The 15886-nt window shown below is 43.8% G+C and overlaps 1 protein-coding gene across 1 annotated transcript in view; it reads right to left on the bottom strand.

Annotated features, from left to right (window-relative positions):
• Positions 1-1991: 1991 nt before the first annotated feature.
• pcdh1a (protocadherin 1a) overlaps positions 1992-15886 on the bottom strand; it is a 92865-nt gene continuing 78970 nt past the window's right edge. The window contains exon 5 of the mRNA XM_030438327.1: positions 1992-6088. Coding sequence (XP_030294187.1) covers positions 5718-6088 — 371 coding nt within the window. The 3' untranslated portion in view covers positions 1992-5717. The remainder of the gene's footprint in view (positions 6089-15886) is intronic.

Genomic DNA, 15886 nt, shown 5'->3' with positions numbered 1-15886 from the left:
ACAGGTTCACTGGTAACTGTTGCGAGTATCATCATTTGGTGTGAAAGGGGCATCCCCCAGAGGCCCTGTGGTTCCAAAGGAAGAATGAGGTGAGATTCATGTGTTTCCACTTTGGAAAACACATGAATCACACCTCATTCATTTTCCACTCTGGAAAACACATGACTTTATAAAAGAACACCTCACAACACCGCTGTTAGTGGTACTTTGTTTGGAAATGATTGCATTGAGTTTTTATCTGTGATTTTGGGAATCAGGGTTGTAAGAACGTAATTCTGCCCGAATGTTCAGAACAATTAAAGACCTCATTTATAACATCTCTCTAGGTCCTTATTCACATATGTATATGTCTAACACTAAATATGATATCATAAATATCATAAGGGACTTAGTGTGATAACCAGCACTTTGGAATAATGTTATGATTTTTGTTAAATAATGTTATGAATACTTTTAATTGCAGGCTCAGTCATATGAAACACAATGGAGCTATACCTTCTATAATGTCCTGACTTGACGAGACAAAAATCTCTTTTTCGGTGCCTTTTTATTTCAGTCCACGGAACAAGGAATGCATGGTGTGATTCAAGAATGTAAATTAAAGTGCGCTCCAGGAATTAGGATTCATCATTAGGCTGTCGAAATACGTCATTTCAGTCACAAAGAGACAAAACAAAGAACTTACAGTCTCGACTATATTACACACACATAGCCTATAGTAATATGGTCACGCACGGTGTGGATGGATTCTTAAAAAACAAGAAACGCCCAACTTTGGTTTTTGTAACGCAGATTGCAACGCATTACATGATACAACGGCAGTATTATATTATTAACTTAGGCACTAAAAGAATCAGATTACTGTAACGTGTTACTTTTGTAATGCGTTACAACACTGGAAATATGGAATAATGTTATGACTAATGGTCTTTTTTGCTTATGTAAATCACATATGGACATAAGTATTAAATTGAGGCTGTTCCATATCAAGTTTTCTATCAATGAATATTACAGACATATCCATTTGCGTCATTTTGCTGCTTTTTTTTGTTGTTGTTGGTGCTGTTTATGATCTAGTCTTTTACACAGTCTTTTTCATGATTATACAGGACAAGGTTTTTCTTTTTATGCTCTAAAAGCACTGAAATGTGTGCTGTCATAAATTTCCTTAAGTGCTGGGACTGAAAGCAGCGAAGAGTAAAAGGTGTGGTGACGTATGGAGCTATTTTCTCTCTGATGATGATGAGAGAGAATTATAAAGCCGGACGACGTTACTAAAGAGCGTCTCCTCTCGGGAACTGTTTGTGACGGAGGCCTTAAAAAATTGCTTAATTGCTCATGTTACATTACTGTAGTTCACACATTATTAAATAATGCGGTATCTTTGCAACAATGATTAAGTCAATTAAGCTTCACGGCTTATGTGCTCATGATCCAACGCCGTAGAAAATACATAGAGCGTGAACATCCAGACATGGAGAGAGTTCCCCTTTCACGGAATGCGTTCAACCGCAGCTCGATGTCCGTTAAAAGAAATCTCGAAATTAGCATCACAAGACGGTGCTTTTTCTGAGCTGTGTAGCAATGAGCAGCTCATCAATGCTTTAAAGAAAATGTTCTGTGTCGAGCTCAGTGTATGACGCTGACTGTGTACTCCTGGCACAGTGTTTTTCTAGTTGAAGTAGTGAGCACAGGTCCTGGGACTCTCCTACTTCAAGCCCTGGAATGCTTCCCTCTCAACATTCTGGGGCTTCCTGACTTAGAAATGAGGCGCTGGTTCCCACATGACAAGAATACTGGTTCTTCTTAATGAGCCCGGGTCCTAGAGTGAGACAGATTTTTTTTTTTTTTTTTTTTTTACACAGTGTAGCTCCGAGGCTGGGAAAAAAAAAAAAACCTCTTATGAAAATGCAACAACCCAAACCGTTGTTTAACACTCGAAAAGCGATGAATAATAACAGAAAAAAACAAAGAAAAAAACACAGGCAGGATTCATTTTTTCCCTGAAGTGATTTTATTACAAAGTTCATGAGGACTTACAGTATTACAAGAGAATTTGTCAACATGCGAAAAACAGAACAAAGCCGAACACAGGAGTTTAACAAACTAGTAAGATAAGACAATCCACTGTTCACGATAAACATAAAAACTGATTAAGTCCTCAGGAGGTGGGAGCCGGTGAATGACTACAGTGCAGGCATAGAACGGCCACATTCACACTGACTCAGCAAAGGTCAATCCAACCAAGGCAAGATGTGCACATCTCAAGAAAAACATGTTACAATTTTTATATGCCATCGGCTTTTCTCAGAACTTTTAGAAAGCTTCACTTGTATGTACATAAAACTGTACAAAAACATGGCATCACAAGCATTTTTATCCTATATAAATATACCAACAATTAGGATAACAACTAGATTCTCTCTTGCAAAGACATATTTTCAAGGCAATTGTCTTTGTTTCTAGATGAACTGTGAAAAAAGATGAAATGTTCAGTTAATTTCAGTTCGTTTTGGGAGAAGGGGCCTTTTTGAATATGAACCGGAACTGACACTTCAGTAAAGTAAAAAAGAAAAAGAAAGGAAAAAGAAAGAGTAAACAGTTTCTACCAATTATCTTTGGAATTCATGCTAAAATCATCGCCTGCTTGACAGCAGACTTGGGCTTGTGGAGATCTATGTACATTACACCACCAACAGATTTTCTTTATTATTATTTCATTTTTTTCACACAACCAGTTCGCTAAGAGTCTTTGATCGATAAGAAAAAGGAAAAAAAAATAAATAAAAATATCCCTGGCCAATTTCAGTACAGTAAATTTGTCCATCTTGTCCACAGAAATGATCACCGTACGATACACACTACAGAGAGGCAAAAGATACTCAAGTGAATTCAACATTAAATCAATGTTAAGTACAAATTAAACAGTATTCAACATACTTTTTGAGTGTATTTAGGTGCGTCATGAGGTCCTCTTGATTTTTTTTGATCAAAGAGGACAGTTCTGTGTCTGAGAGATAGAGAGAGAAGTAAACACAGTTCATTCAGCATGAGTTCAAAAGAAAGGTCAGACCCGGTGATATATTGTTCCAGGAGTGAGTAGCAGGAGGTCATTATCGGCTGGAGTCCGACTCATTAACAGAGAGGGAAAATAGGCCCGGGCTTTGTCTGTGTTTCGCAGACGATTTAAACTCCTGTCATTCCGTTGGTGTCGTGTACCGGCGTTTAGAGACGAATCTGAAGAATACACTCCAGATTGAAGTTGATATTTAACCTCGGATATAAATCGGAACGCAAAGTGAATCTGAATCGAGTCAAAGCGTTTTTTTTTGTTTTTTTTTAAATAGATAAAGTTGTGATTGAGGCTATGTGACACTGGTTTTTATCGCTCGCCGCTATCTTTCTCACTTGTCCTTAATTCCAGGTCAGTGATCTTACCCGCTGCTTTGAGTTCGTGAAGCGGCTATCCACAGCTCTGAGAGGGGTTTGCTTGAGGGAGCTGCGGGTGGGTGGGGATGGGGTGGGGGGGGTTTAATCACAGTGTATCATGGCTGTTGTTTGAATTTTATTTCAGTCTCTAAATGGCTTTGAAACTGGCATAATGTGCTTTCTCCCCCCTCAAGGCAGGATAATCGCCCACCTTATTTAATCACGGCCATGTCCAGTAATTTCCATATGTTTCCAGTTTAATTATTCTAAACGCTGTTTTCAATGGCAGCGCGATGAGGCAAGCGCTGATAAAAATACCCCTTTTAACTGATTGTAGCTCTGCGGGTGGATTTTGCATTATCTGGTGGGTGCCTTGTCCTGGGGGTGTGCTCGCACATGCCCCGGCTCAGGACTCATTACTCACCCTAATTAGGAAACGTCCATTCTGGGCTCCTCCACCCTTACTCACAGACACAATCTCGCTATGGAAATACTCTGCAGAGGTGAAAGGTATCTACAAATCTAATCAAATCAATGTTTAAATCAAAGACAGCAGCTCGGCTCTACGATGTTGTAAGGCAGCCCAGTGTTGTCATCATTAACATCCAATTACTGGCTAATACAAAGTGTCCTTCAGACGTATCCTTCAGCCTCACTTGGAAAATCTTTGTAAAGATAAATGAAGCCCACGGGCATGCCCTATTTTTTATTCTCTGTTCAATAGCCAGAGGAGGGAAAATGCCTAATAATTTATTAAGCATGTTGTCCTCAATACAAGGAAAATCATAATTAACAGGAGCTGCGGTGAATCTGATCCGATCTAATGTCTCCACAGTGTCCTGTATTAGATATTGATTACTGACACGAAATCAAACATTTATTTTGAAATAACCCCCTTCCTCTTCCGTCTAACCTACATATTTATTTGACTTGAGGAGCCACACAATCCGTCAATTCTTTGCTTTTGGTGCACTGTGTATTGAATTCACCTCTGCAGTGTCTAGTGAGGACTCGTAAAAACAAAGCGAGCGCTCTCGACATAAAGCTCCCATAGTTTGCATCGGTTTGACATTACTTCTGTGAGTACTCTGCAGTGGCTCTCCACACTCTAGCGCCGCTTATATGTAAATAACTCCTCTCGTCAGATCGACATGGATCACATGGGGGAGAAAGGGCTACGAGCTATAGGGGGAGAGGACTGCGAGTTACACGTCCAGCCCCGTCTGATTGTCACGGTAGAGAAAAGAGCTTTTCAAACGGAAACACTGGTATGAGTTCATCAACGCGGTGAGTCACCGGGCGTTGATACGACAAAATAAAGCCAATCAGAATGGGTCGTGCGAGGCGCTCCGCGTTTGGTCATCGTGACTCCGGGGGTACTGTGGCCAAGTCAACCGTTTTCATGATGAACGATAGGTCACAGTGCTGAGAGTCAGTGGAACATGATGTCAGTTTAAATGTTGCCGCACAGCCTTTACTCCACCAGTGGCAGAGCTCTACGGGGAGCAGAGGCAAAGGCCATTCTACCATGATTAGGGGTCGAAGGTGTGTGTGTGTGTGTGAGTGTGTGTGTGTGCATGTGTGAGATTGTGTGGAGCGGATAAATGCCTACCACGATATATATCGAACTCCACTTCTGGAGATGGTTTCAATCAAGTCTAAACAGCAGCAGCAAAGAAAAGCTTAAATATGCTAAAAATTCTGAGGCAATTCCTTTTTTTTCAGCTTATGCCAGACAAAAATATATGTAGAACACACCATTCAAAATGTATTTACAGCACTGTACATTAAGATAGACCGTTTTTCACTTGATCGTTAGTCAAACGTGTTACGCCTTCTGATAGGGCCTGGCCGGCTGCCTATTAAATTATATCGAGTAATGGCACAAGAGCACTGATCACAACTTTCATATTCAAGAGATCACTTCACAGAATGGGACTTGGCTAATTACAAAGAGAATCGGTTACTACTGAAGTAGCAATTACCGTCTGTATTTCCTTTTTGGATCAGTTTGAATTGTATCCTTCAAGATTTTTGTATAAATAAATGAGTGAGTGCGTCGATTGACTTTGTGGAGTTCTCAATAAATATGCTAATAAATTAATAATTTAAGGAGGAGATGACAAAAAAACAAGTGTTCATGCCAGTGATTGGATGAGTCACAGCCTACTGTTAACTACAAAATGGGCATTGGCTTTAGCATGTGGACAGCCTGTTTCTCCTTCTTGAAGTGGGTGTACCTTTTTTTTCCCTTCGTTTGTGCACCGTATGGACGCGATGATATTTCCTCACAGGTAAATCTCTCTTTTTGGAGTGTGGGTGGAGGGGGAGGTGGGTGGGAAATCAGAGGCTACGCTCAGGGGCATCTCCTCTAAGGGGCAGTCCTGACTGGCGTCGTGACCGCTGTTGGAATAGGCACTGCGGGAGGGCGGAAGGCGCGGCCGGTGCTCCTCGCCACCCAGCCTGGCGCTCCCGTTCGCCAGGCGTCCCAGGCTCCCTCTCTCCTGGTAAGGCACGAAGGTGGAGAGTTTCGGGGGGTTCCTGGCCTTGCGCACGGGGGAGGGATGCCCAGGCATCCAGCAGGCGTCTGAGTGGCCCAATTCGCTGCACTCGGTCGTGCAGTTTCCGGTCATCGCCACGTCAGGGAGGGAGCGGATGTCTGTAGGCAGGAGAGAGAGAGAGAAGAGAGAGAGAGAGAGAGAGAGAGAGAGAGGAAAACACAGGGCCATCAGAGAGCTTCATAGTGATAAACATCGGAACATTAAAAAAAAAAATAAAAGTTGTAAAAAGGCATTTGTGAACAGAAATGGTGTCATCTGAAACACCCCATGAAACCCACCCACCCCCCTCCTCCTTGATGTCTTTGCAGCTGTTGCTAAGCAGTCGGCAGCAGTTGCTATGTAGCTGTTGCTATGCACTGTGTAATGAGCGCTACTGTGTGTGTGTGTGTGTGTGTGCAGTCCACTCGCTGGTGTGATGCATTCAGGAGGTGGCGTGCTGTGTCTATGTCATTTAGAAGTATCCAGCAGCAGTAGGTACGCTTGGAACATATCGCAGCTTAGTCAAAGCATTAAAACAGCCACGTATTGATTTCTGTTGTATGTTAATGTTGGTCACAAGGTGTCAAAATTGGGAAAAAAGCAGCGAGGACAGGCTGCTACAGGCACACATACAGTAGACGTATAGTGTTTGGAGAATGGCTGGTTCCCCCTTCGGGCAAAAAAAAAAACCATTGCTGAACGAGCTATTGATTGACAGTGCTGAAATGAGTTCCCTGCCCTTGATTATCATCCATTTTCTATTCAACTGTTCCTAATTAAATAAATGGGCCCATGACCCAGTGACCTCGTTTTGACGTACAAGCTGTGAAAGCTCCAAAATAAGTTTCGGCTCCAGCCATCACTCAGAGACTAACAGACGGTTTTCTAAAAGTGAAAAACCGCGCTCAAGAACCCGCCGCGTTTGTTTACCAGATATGTGCAGCTGGCCGCCGACAGACTTGTTAAGCGGCCCACCTGTTGACGAGCTAAACATACAGCCCAGATTTTAATGGAAATACCGCTCAATTTATCTTTGTTATCCCTTCAGACTCAAGACTGGGACGGCCAAATCGATGTCTGTGAGGAGAGGAGCAAGACGACCCCCCCCCCCCCCCCCCCCGTGTAAACTTTTTGATTGCTGTGATGAACGCATTACTGTAATGCCTCGACGCTGTCCGCACCATCAAAGAAGCGCGTCCATCAGCGACGCCGCTCGCTCGCGGGACCGTGTGTGAAAGACAGTGAATGTATTCGCGGCGGAGAAGATGCTGCTGCATGTGAATGATGCAACCGCGCGAGATGACGTACGAGGGAGGGAGGGGGGGGGGCTGTGGCAAGAGTTCACAGCTAATAAAGAAAGTGCCGGCTTGACAGTAAGCCTGCGAGGCGTACCATCGGTATTGTACTCATGACCAGTGGCGAGATAATTATCACGCAAAATGTCAGACCGGCCGAGGCTGGGGGAAAGGAAAAAAAAAAAAAAACTGCATCTAGCCCCGCCGAGGCTCTCGATCAATCAGGAGCCAAAGTGAGACGGCTCGCGCGATGGCAGGGCCCGAGTTAAGATTTTAAACTGCTTAATAAACATTAGTGGAAGGTATTTGTCTTTAATTTCCCGATTTGTGTCTAAAATGTTCATTACTCGTGGTTAATCCATATACAATTGTCCCATTGTTTGCGAGAGAATGCATAGCTTGATCTATTGTCGCCGTTAATCTCATTGTTTGGAATAATCCTGAATCGTAGATGTTTAGACTATATAATTTATTTGCTTTACCATTGTGCAATGATCTGCCTTATTCTTGCTTAATTATATCATTATGCTTACGAGTCAGATTCCTCTCTCTGTTTACGAGGCCAGTGTCAATGATTTCTTTTCAAATGAATGAAATGCACTTTTATGCCTGATTAACGGAGAGGAAACTGAGTACGGAGCTCTGAGGAAAGACAACTGAGCAAAGAGTGTGTGTTTCTTTGTGTGTGTGTGTGTGTGTGTGTGTGTGCGTGCACGCGGGGGGCTTCGCGCACAGTGATCGGAGTTTCATTTTCTCGGCTCCGCTAAGAGCGTTGTCTGTATGCATCACTGCGGTGGAATGGGCCCTCGCTACAAAAGATGTTCATGGGGAGAGAGTTGGGGAGAGGGTTGAGGAGTACACTTCCAAGCACAAGCGCAGTCGTGTAGGCATCTCCTTCCAAAAGGATTTCACACTTGATTAAAACCTCTGCACAGCTTCCAGGAGGTTTATGCCACACCAAGCGGCTTCGCGGAAGATTTCAGAGAGGCTCCGCATCTAAAAAAAAAATCAGTGTGAAGGCAGAAAAAAAAAGAGGTACATTTACACAGGTTCTCTTAAAAACACTTGCCACAATTGGACATGTTTGTTTCTGCGAGGATAAGAAATTGCCATTACATGTGTGCGCGTGGTGTGAATACATGCGCGGAGAGCTCACAGTTAGAAAAAGAAAGTGTGTCATTTCTCTTTCAGTCTCGCAGAAGACGGGATCAGAGACACAAAGGTTAACGCTGGGTCGGTAATCGACTTTAGAGACAACTGTGTTTTTCAGAAAACGTAATTCTGACTTGCGTGAAGAAAACATGTAATGGAGAACGATAACATGTACCCGCAACAGGAATTAAAACGTATTCTTTGCCGTGCTCGTCATCGTCAGGGGCCATAAAATCCGAAGTGACAGCTAAATACGGGGTCTGGCTTGCCAAAAGTCTGCCATTTCCCTCAGACAACGCCAGAGTGCAGGTCTCACGTCATCAGGAGAGAGCATAAATGCACTAATGGCAGCTATTTTAGTAGGCCATTACCTTGTCTGTTAGTGTTTCATCTAAATTTCATATGGTTTTATTTATAAAGTCGCTTTGGCATATTGTCTGCTCTTAACTGACAAATGACTCCGACCTGTCGCGTCGGAGTCATTGTTAACACATGCTTCGCCTTCATGTGTCGGCTCAAAGCAGCTTTTTCAACATGCAGTATAATGAGTGGCTCATTGTGTAGTTTTTGACGGCGCGTCCCGATCATTATCAGCGCCGTTTGTGAAAGCACATGTTTTTTACATTTGCTCGCGCTGACCTCTCTGTCGCACTCAAATCCATCTTATAAAAAAAAGAATCAATACTGATGATAGTACTTTTGCCGTCTGCCGTTTGCTGTGGCTGTTAGCCATCTGTAGCCGTAGTGCCCACTTACAGTGTGGCAGAGCACCGTCTGCTCCGCACATCAAAAACACACTCCCGCGTTTGGCTGAAAAGATCGTTGTTTGAATAATACGCGGTAGACGGGACAAAGCCAATGAGTCGACCGTGAGGTGAAGGTGCAGCCGAAGGCACGGCGGGAAAAAAATAATAAAAAATTGGTATTTTCTCACTTGCCCAAGTGTGTTTTCTCCTGTACCTGTGCCTGAAATAAATCTGCTCACAGTCTGGAACAAACCCTTTAGAGTTTATAGTCCTGTATGTCATGGATGGAGAGCCAAGGTGGACAATGGAGAACAGATGGGCAAACCACAGCACTATTATGCCAGTGGCTGGACCTGACCGACTGGATTTAGAGGGCTTGCGATTCTGTTTTTTTGGGGGTTTTTTTTTCGGGAGCAATGATATTTCTTGCTCTCTGCACAGAAGAGACTCCTTTTCCTCAAGACCTTGAGATGGATTGCACCTGTAGCTTTCTCCTTTTACATTGGGTCACACCTATCTGGCTGCTTCAAGCAATATAGTGAAAGAAGAGGAGAAAAACAGTAATTTCCACCTTCTACCACCTTCAGTAGCACATCAACGACTCACGGTGAAACCTTAGCAAAGCTCCCTAAAAGCACCTCGACTGCAGTAGCATAACATGCACTCCACAGTGCAGTTACAGAGTGGGGGTACACACAGAGCTTAACCCCCCGGCTGACAGATACATGTGAGGGGTGGGTTTGCATGCTGCTTGCATCAGGGTGCCAGTGGGAGGTGTTGAGTGTCTGAGGCAGGCTTCCTCATCGTCTGATCCCCTGCCCACGGGCATGGGGGAAGCTGCCTCTTCCTGAGATTTCACACTGCTCCTCTCTGTTTGATTGCAAATGCTGCCTCTCCCCACCGGCTGCTTTCCAGCGCGCGCGCCACACCGCTATGATCGATGGCGAACAAATATGAGAGACCCACAGCTCATAGAGGGATGGCGGGGGAGAAAAACACCTACTATCGTTTGGGAGCGTGTGAGTGATATTAATGGTATATTTGTGGTCCCCCTGCAAACAGTTTCACGTGGTAAATGACCAAAAAAAGTTCCCGGGAAACAAGAAGGGAAGAAGAAGGAGCATCTCGCGTGCGAGTAGACGTCAGTGTCTGGTGCCGGCTATAGGTGCACTAACCGGGTGCGAATGCATTCCGTGGTTGTCATACGCGTTAAGAAAAACAAGTAACTGAGGGTTTTGTATTGCTTTAGCTATGACACGTCAAGTCTTGTTATTCAAGCGCTCGGAACAGTTTCTCACAGTAAGCAGAAGCTAGCAAAAACACTCTCTTTTTCTTTTTTTTTTCCCCTCCAGAGGGGAGGAATTTTTTTTAAGAGAGAGGAAAAACTTGCTACAAGCACACAAACAGCGTCGGCGCGCACATGTTCCTTCGCTCATTGTAGTGGAATGCAAAAAAAAAAAAGAACAATGGAGCAGTTTGCAACCTGAGATGTGCACTCTCACAACTCACGAGTGAAAACTAGAATGTGTAGGCTTGAAGGGCTTTTTTTTTTTTTTTTACACCAGGCCCATACAGACAGTATCATGAGAGATGCAGCTGCAGTGAACTCTTTGGTTATGAGACTGTGGCTCAATGGCATCAATTTGCCTCTTACAGCGCTCGCACAAAGAGCAGCGCCCGCCTTCTTGCGCAGCCTTGATGGGGTGAGTGTGTTTTCCAAGTCATGCAAAAGCATAGTTTTCTATGTCTTTTGTGTCTTTAAGAACCTGTTGATGCATCATATCACGCACACAAAAAGGTAATTCAATCTCTAATCTGAAGTGGTTTTAAATGTCCTGGTGGAAACAGGAGAATCAGGTTCTTTTGTGCAGGAATAAGAGTTGGCGCTGAAGTTTCCTTTCACAGATTCAGTCAGGTCTGAATCCTCAGCTTTTCCCGAACAGGCCAGCCTCTCGCTGACAAAAGCTGACGAGTGGACACGTCGGCTAGAGGCACGTCAAGAGAAGCCGCAGTAGATGGTTCAGTGGGTGATGGTACACCTCCTGTCAGCTCGCTCTCCGTCCACCATTTTGTCTCAGGGTTTCCTCTATTTGAAGACCGCCTTTGTACCGCTGCATTTGACAAAGCCTTAGCACCTGCTGACAGATCACGCTATGCACCGGCTCCTCCAATTGAGAAGTTGATATGTGGTGTGAAATGTCAACCAGTACTAAGGCTTTGTCAGACTGTGACACACACATAAGGCATCTTCAGATAGAAACGGATTCAAAAAAAACGCTGGTGGAGGACCGGGAAGGAAACCCCTCTAAATGATGATAGAGTTGCTTTTTTGTAAGTAATCTAATCGTTTCTCCGTCGGTGCACGGAGATGTTTGTGAAATGCGTGTGCGGGGGAACAACTTCATGGCTCTGCCCACAACACTGCGTTTGGCTTGCCGGCCAATTACTGACTGGAAATTGCCTCCTGAACCTTGACAACGGAATATTGATCTGCAGCAGGCTGCCAATGCACTAAGAAAAAAAAAAAAAAAAAAAAAAGCAAAAACAAATTATTTATCATGAATGCAGGAGATTCAGGTTTTTATATACAAGACCCGGTTTAGCATTGTTCCTTGACTCGACTAAGTTCAAACAATACCAACTTTGTTTTTGCAGTCAATAAAATCAAAACCCACCGAATCAACACAAAACACGTCTCCGGATATGAGAGGCGGATACAAAAAAGTTCTACTCATTTGCATTAAAACAATTCCACAAACCACGGTACAGTTCGTCTTCTTGACCATGGACCCAGTCGGTACATGAGTCGAAAAAGAAACGACGCCAACATCGTTTTCCCCTAAATCTTTTATTGGAGCAGTCAGCTCGGATAATAAACAGCATTACTCTATATGCTGGATTCAATCTCATATTCATGCAGAGAGGGCTTCAGGGACCTCCCGAGGAGAATGTGCATGTTGAGTCTAGAAAAAGCATTAGTTAGACATCAGCGCCTAAATTTAGAAAATTTGCATTCGTTCTTTGGGGCCGATGCAGGTATTTTATTAATGCTGTTCATTTAAATCTTCAGTGTGGGCTGCGCCAGCAGTAGATTGCGGGGTGTAATGCGAAACACAGGGAGGCTGATTAGGAGTGAAATGCAGCTTATGCACAATGAGCTGCTTCTGACACACGTGTCGAGTGTGATGTAAATACAACCGAGCATATGGCCAATAATAGTTAGGTGTTGAAAAATGTGTTAAATTGGATAACAATAAAGAAAAAAAAAATGACTTATTCACATTTTGGCTGTCAGAGGTTTACTGCAAAGCTGATTTTGTAAAGGGGTAAGCAAAATTTGACAATCTCATCATATATTTATGCTAGCCATGTAATAATCTGCTCACATTATTACATTAAGGCCCACTCCGGTCCTCCTCCTCTCTCACGACTCCTGAAAGAGGAAACCTTGCATTTCCCATTCAGTTTTTTTTTCTGTGTAATTTAATTAGAGAGGCTCAAAGAAATGTAGACTAAATCCCTGTGGTGTGGGGTTGTGACTGGACGCTCAATAGGCTGATGATTTTTTTTAAGGCTTTTTTCTTCTGCCACAAAAAAGTGTACCTCCATTACTAAATCTGCACAGGGTCAAGGCAGAAGAAGAGGACGGGGGTACATTCATCAGCTGGAAACAAACTTGGTCGGTGCAATAATGTTAAGAGCACGTTCCAAGCGGATCGAGTCGATTGACTCTGCACTGCTCGGCTGTGAGCGAACGCGAGCGGCAGAGGTCTGTTTCTGGTGCAGATTAGCTAATAACAAAAAAGAACATGCAAGATTTGATTTGGCTTAATAATTGGTGACAGCTCCGATGTTAGGGAGCAAAGATGGCGCCGAGAAAGATCAATACCGAAAATACCTTTTTTTTGTGTGTGTGTGTGAGAAGTTCACGAGTGATTTAATGGGAAATATTTTCATGATAATTAGACAGAACGTTTTATCACCCAGCCCCTCTCTTGATTACTGCGTGACATTTACTTGAAGAGTCACTTGTCTATTCCTGTCTCACACCCAAACGTTCTTTCTTCTTCACGTCTGAATGTCTCTTTCTTGGCCCCTGCCTTTGAAGCTTTCTTCCTGCTTTAGGCTTTTCACATTTGCACTCTGTGGCCCTTTCTCCTCTCCCCCCCCCCCGCCCCGGGTGGCAGCGCTCCATGGCCTCATTCTGGCAGGTACAGGGTGAAACGTGGAAGGGAAACATGTAGTCTTGCTGTCAATGTTAATGTCACGTTTGCGCTTTTTATTTCCCTGAACCAAATGTATCTGTAAAACACTTGCAGTAATGGGCTTTTATACTCAGGTCGCAATACGTTGCTGTTATCTTTTGTTGTCGCCCACACGCTGACCCGGCTCTCCATCTAACCCATTACAGAATCCTTTGATTTCAACAGGAAATGTTTTTTTTTTAAATATTGTTTTCAGTCCGGGAGAAGGTAGAAGTGGTCGCAGCGCATAACGTGACTCATCTGCAATTACATTTTCATCAATACGGAAAATAAAAGTCCTACTTTACATGTGATCTACATCTCCAATTATCAAAGACGGAATTATTTTTCCCTCTACCGATTTTTCCTCTGGAGTTAAATCCTATGTGTCGCTTTCATGCTCGCTATCTCTCACTCGCTGATCTTATTGACATGTAAAACGGATGTCTTCCATGATCCAGTTGTTGTTTTTTCCTCCCCTTTCAATCAAGATGTTATCTCCCTGCTAATGCTGCCTTTGATCTCCCCCGGTCTGCAGTGTGAGACACGGTTAACTCGGGAGAGATAACATTAGCTGCTAATTAGCCTACACCTGCGCAGTCTGAATAGGAAGTAGAGACGAAGAGCGCGGCTTCAGAGAGGTTTTTTTTTTTTTCCGCTCTGCAGTGACATATCCCCGACACCTTCCCATGTATGGTTGCGCTGCCTCGTCCGTGGCCGTGATTGCTCCGGGGGGGGGGAACTTTAATCATTTGATCATGCTTTATATCCTCAAACCAGGCGCCAAATGATCAGGCTCAGGTTTGCTGTTGCGAGTACATTCTCAGTCTGGATGCATTCCAGGCGAACTGCATATATCAGCGCGAGTGATATAACGAGGCAAATCTGATAAAAGTTAATACGCGCGGATTTAAATAATACACCCACAGTAGGTGCGTCGCTTAAAAGTATGGACAAACATCGACGTAATCCCCGCAAAATCTCATCTTTAGATTCATGTAAGCAGTCCACGCAGCGGCTAAATAACGAGCCCGGAGAGAGGCAGAGCTTTATTTGACCATTTACTGTAGACGGAGAGTTGCTGCATGACTGACAATTCTGTGGAGAAGTCGGCATACTAACGCAGTCGGATGGAAAGCTCTGTTCCCACAATGCTCGGAACAATAGAGCTGTGCGTTTCCCGAGCAGGACAATTCAAATGTACGACATGATGAAATATGAAAATTGCCTTTTGTGTTGCAGAGAGGCAGAAGCAGCAATTTCCCAATGCGGCTTCACCCGTCTGCACCCCTCCGTCGGGCGATAGCTTTTTCCTGACAAGGCTTTGATTAAGTGTAAAGGAAATATCACATGGAATCAAGAGCATGATTGAATATATAATTATTATGGGAAACTGCATATCTAAGTCTTTAAATATGGGCTTAAAGAGAGGCGCAAAACACAGGAGGCAGCGGGGGGTCATCATATGGGCCTTTGATTCCAGCGTGAGTCCACCCTCCCCGTTGTTTCTTACTGATCCACTGCAATTGGCTGCTTGTGTTGGCTGACTTTTATGAGCTTAGCATGACGGAGAAGGGTCAACATGAATGTCCTTTGATGTTGCTGAAACCCTCAAACAGAAAAGTCTCACACTGTAACACAGTCGACCTAATATTTGCTCAGATATGGGAGTGGATGTGGGGGAAGGGCGGGGGGGGTATCTGGGAGTATTTGGGCTAATTGAATGAATGAAGACCATACCTGCACTTTACGCTGCTGTCTTGTGTATTAAGAGGCGGCATTAAAACAGAAACATAAATGTTTCATCGCATTAAAATAACGTAAATGGACAGGCCGTCCACTTCATTGTCGGGTAATGAAATTAAAATTTAATCAGCTGATGGGTAAATTGGGTCACGAGCACAGTGCAGTAGTCTGGGCCTGTCTGTGACCCTGGCTTCGTGCGGCATTATTTAAAGGTGTTAGGCATATTCGCTCTGCTGCTGTTTAAAGCAAATGAAGCTCGCGGTGAGACAGGTTGGGGTTACCAAGTGCAAGGGAACCATAGCAATTACAACAATTACGTGGGGAAGCAGTAAGGGAACGGGAGAAAAAAACACAGCAAATGCACAACAACAGTAAACATAGCTGTTGCTGTTTTTTCTTTCTTTTTTTTTTTTTTTATTAAAGTGGCTGCACTCGCCATCTGTTTTCCAGCGCCTGTGGTGGCTGAGCGTTTGATGGGTACCTCATCTCCGGGCTAGATACTGTTTCAGAGTAGACAGCTCATCAAGATGAGTGACAAGTGCTGGAGCCTTACAAACATGACCATCTGAGAGGGACTGACCCAAAGGGGAGGGTGGAAATAAAGCGCATAATTGCTTTAAGTAATACAAGACTTGAGGACGGTTGACCGATGGGAATTTACACTAAAATCTGGCGTGTATGTGTTACAGCTCTGCAGTTTGGAAACTGGCAAAAATCTGTCACAATATTACAAT

This window comes from Sparus aurata, chromosome 13 (genome assembly GCF_900880675.1).
Source record: "Sparus aurata chromosome 13, fSpaAur1.1, whole genome shotgun sequence".
In the NCBI taxonomy this organism is placed as follows: Eukaryota; Metazoa; Chordata; class Actinopteri; order Spariformes; family Sparidae; genus Sparus; species Sparus aurata.
Note: the sequence above shows the minus strand (reverse complement) of the source record. Positions and strands in the feature narration are given on the sequence as shown.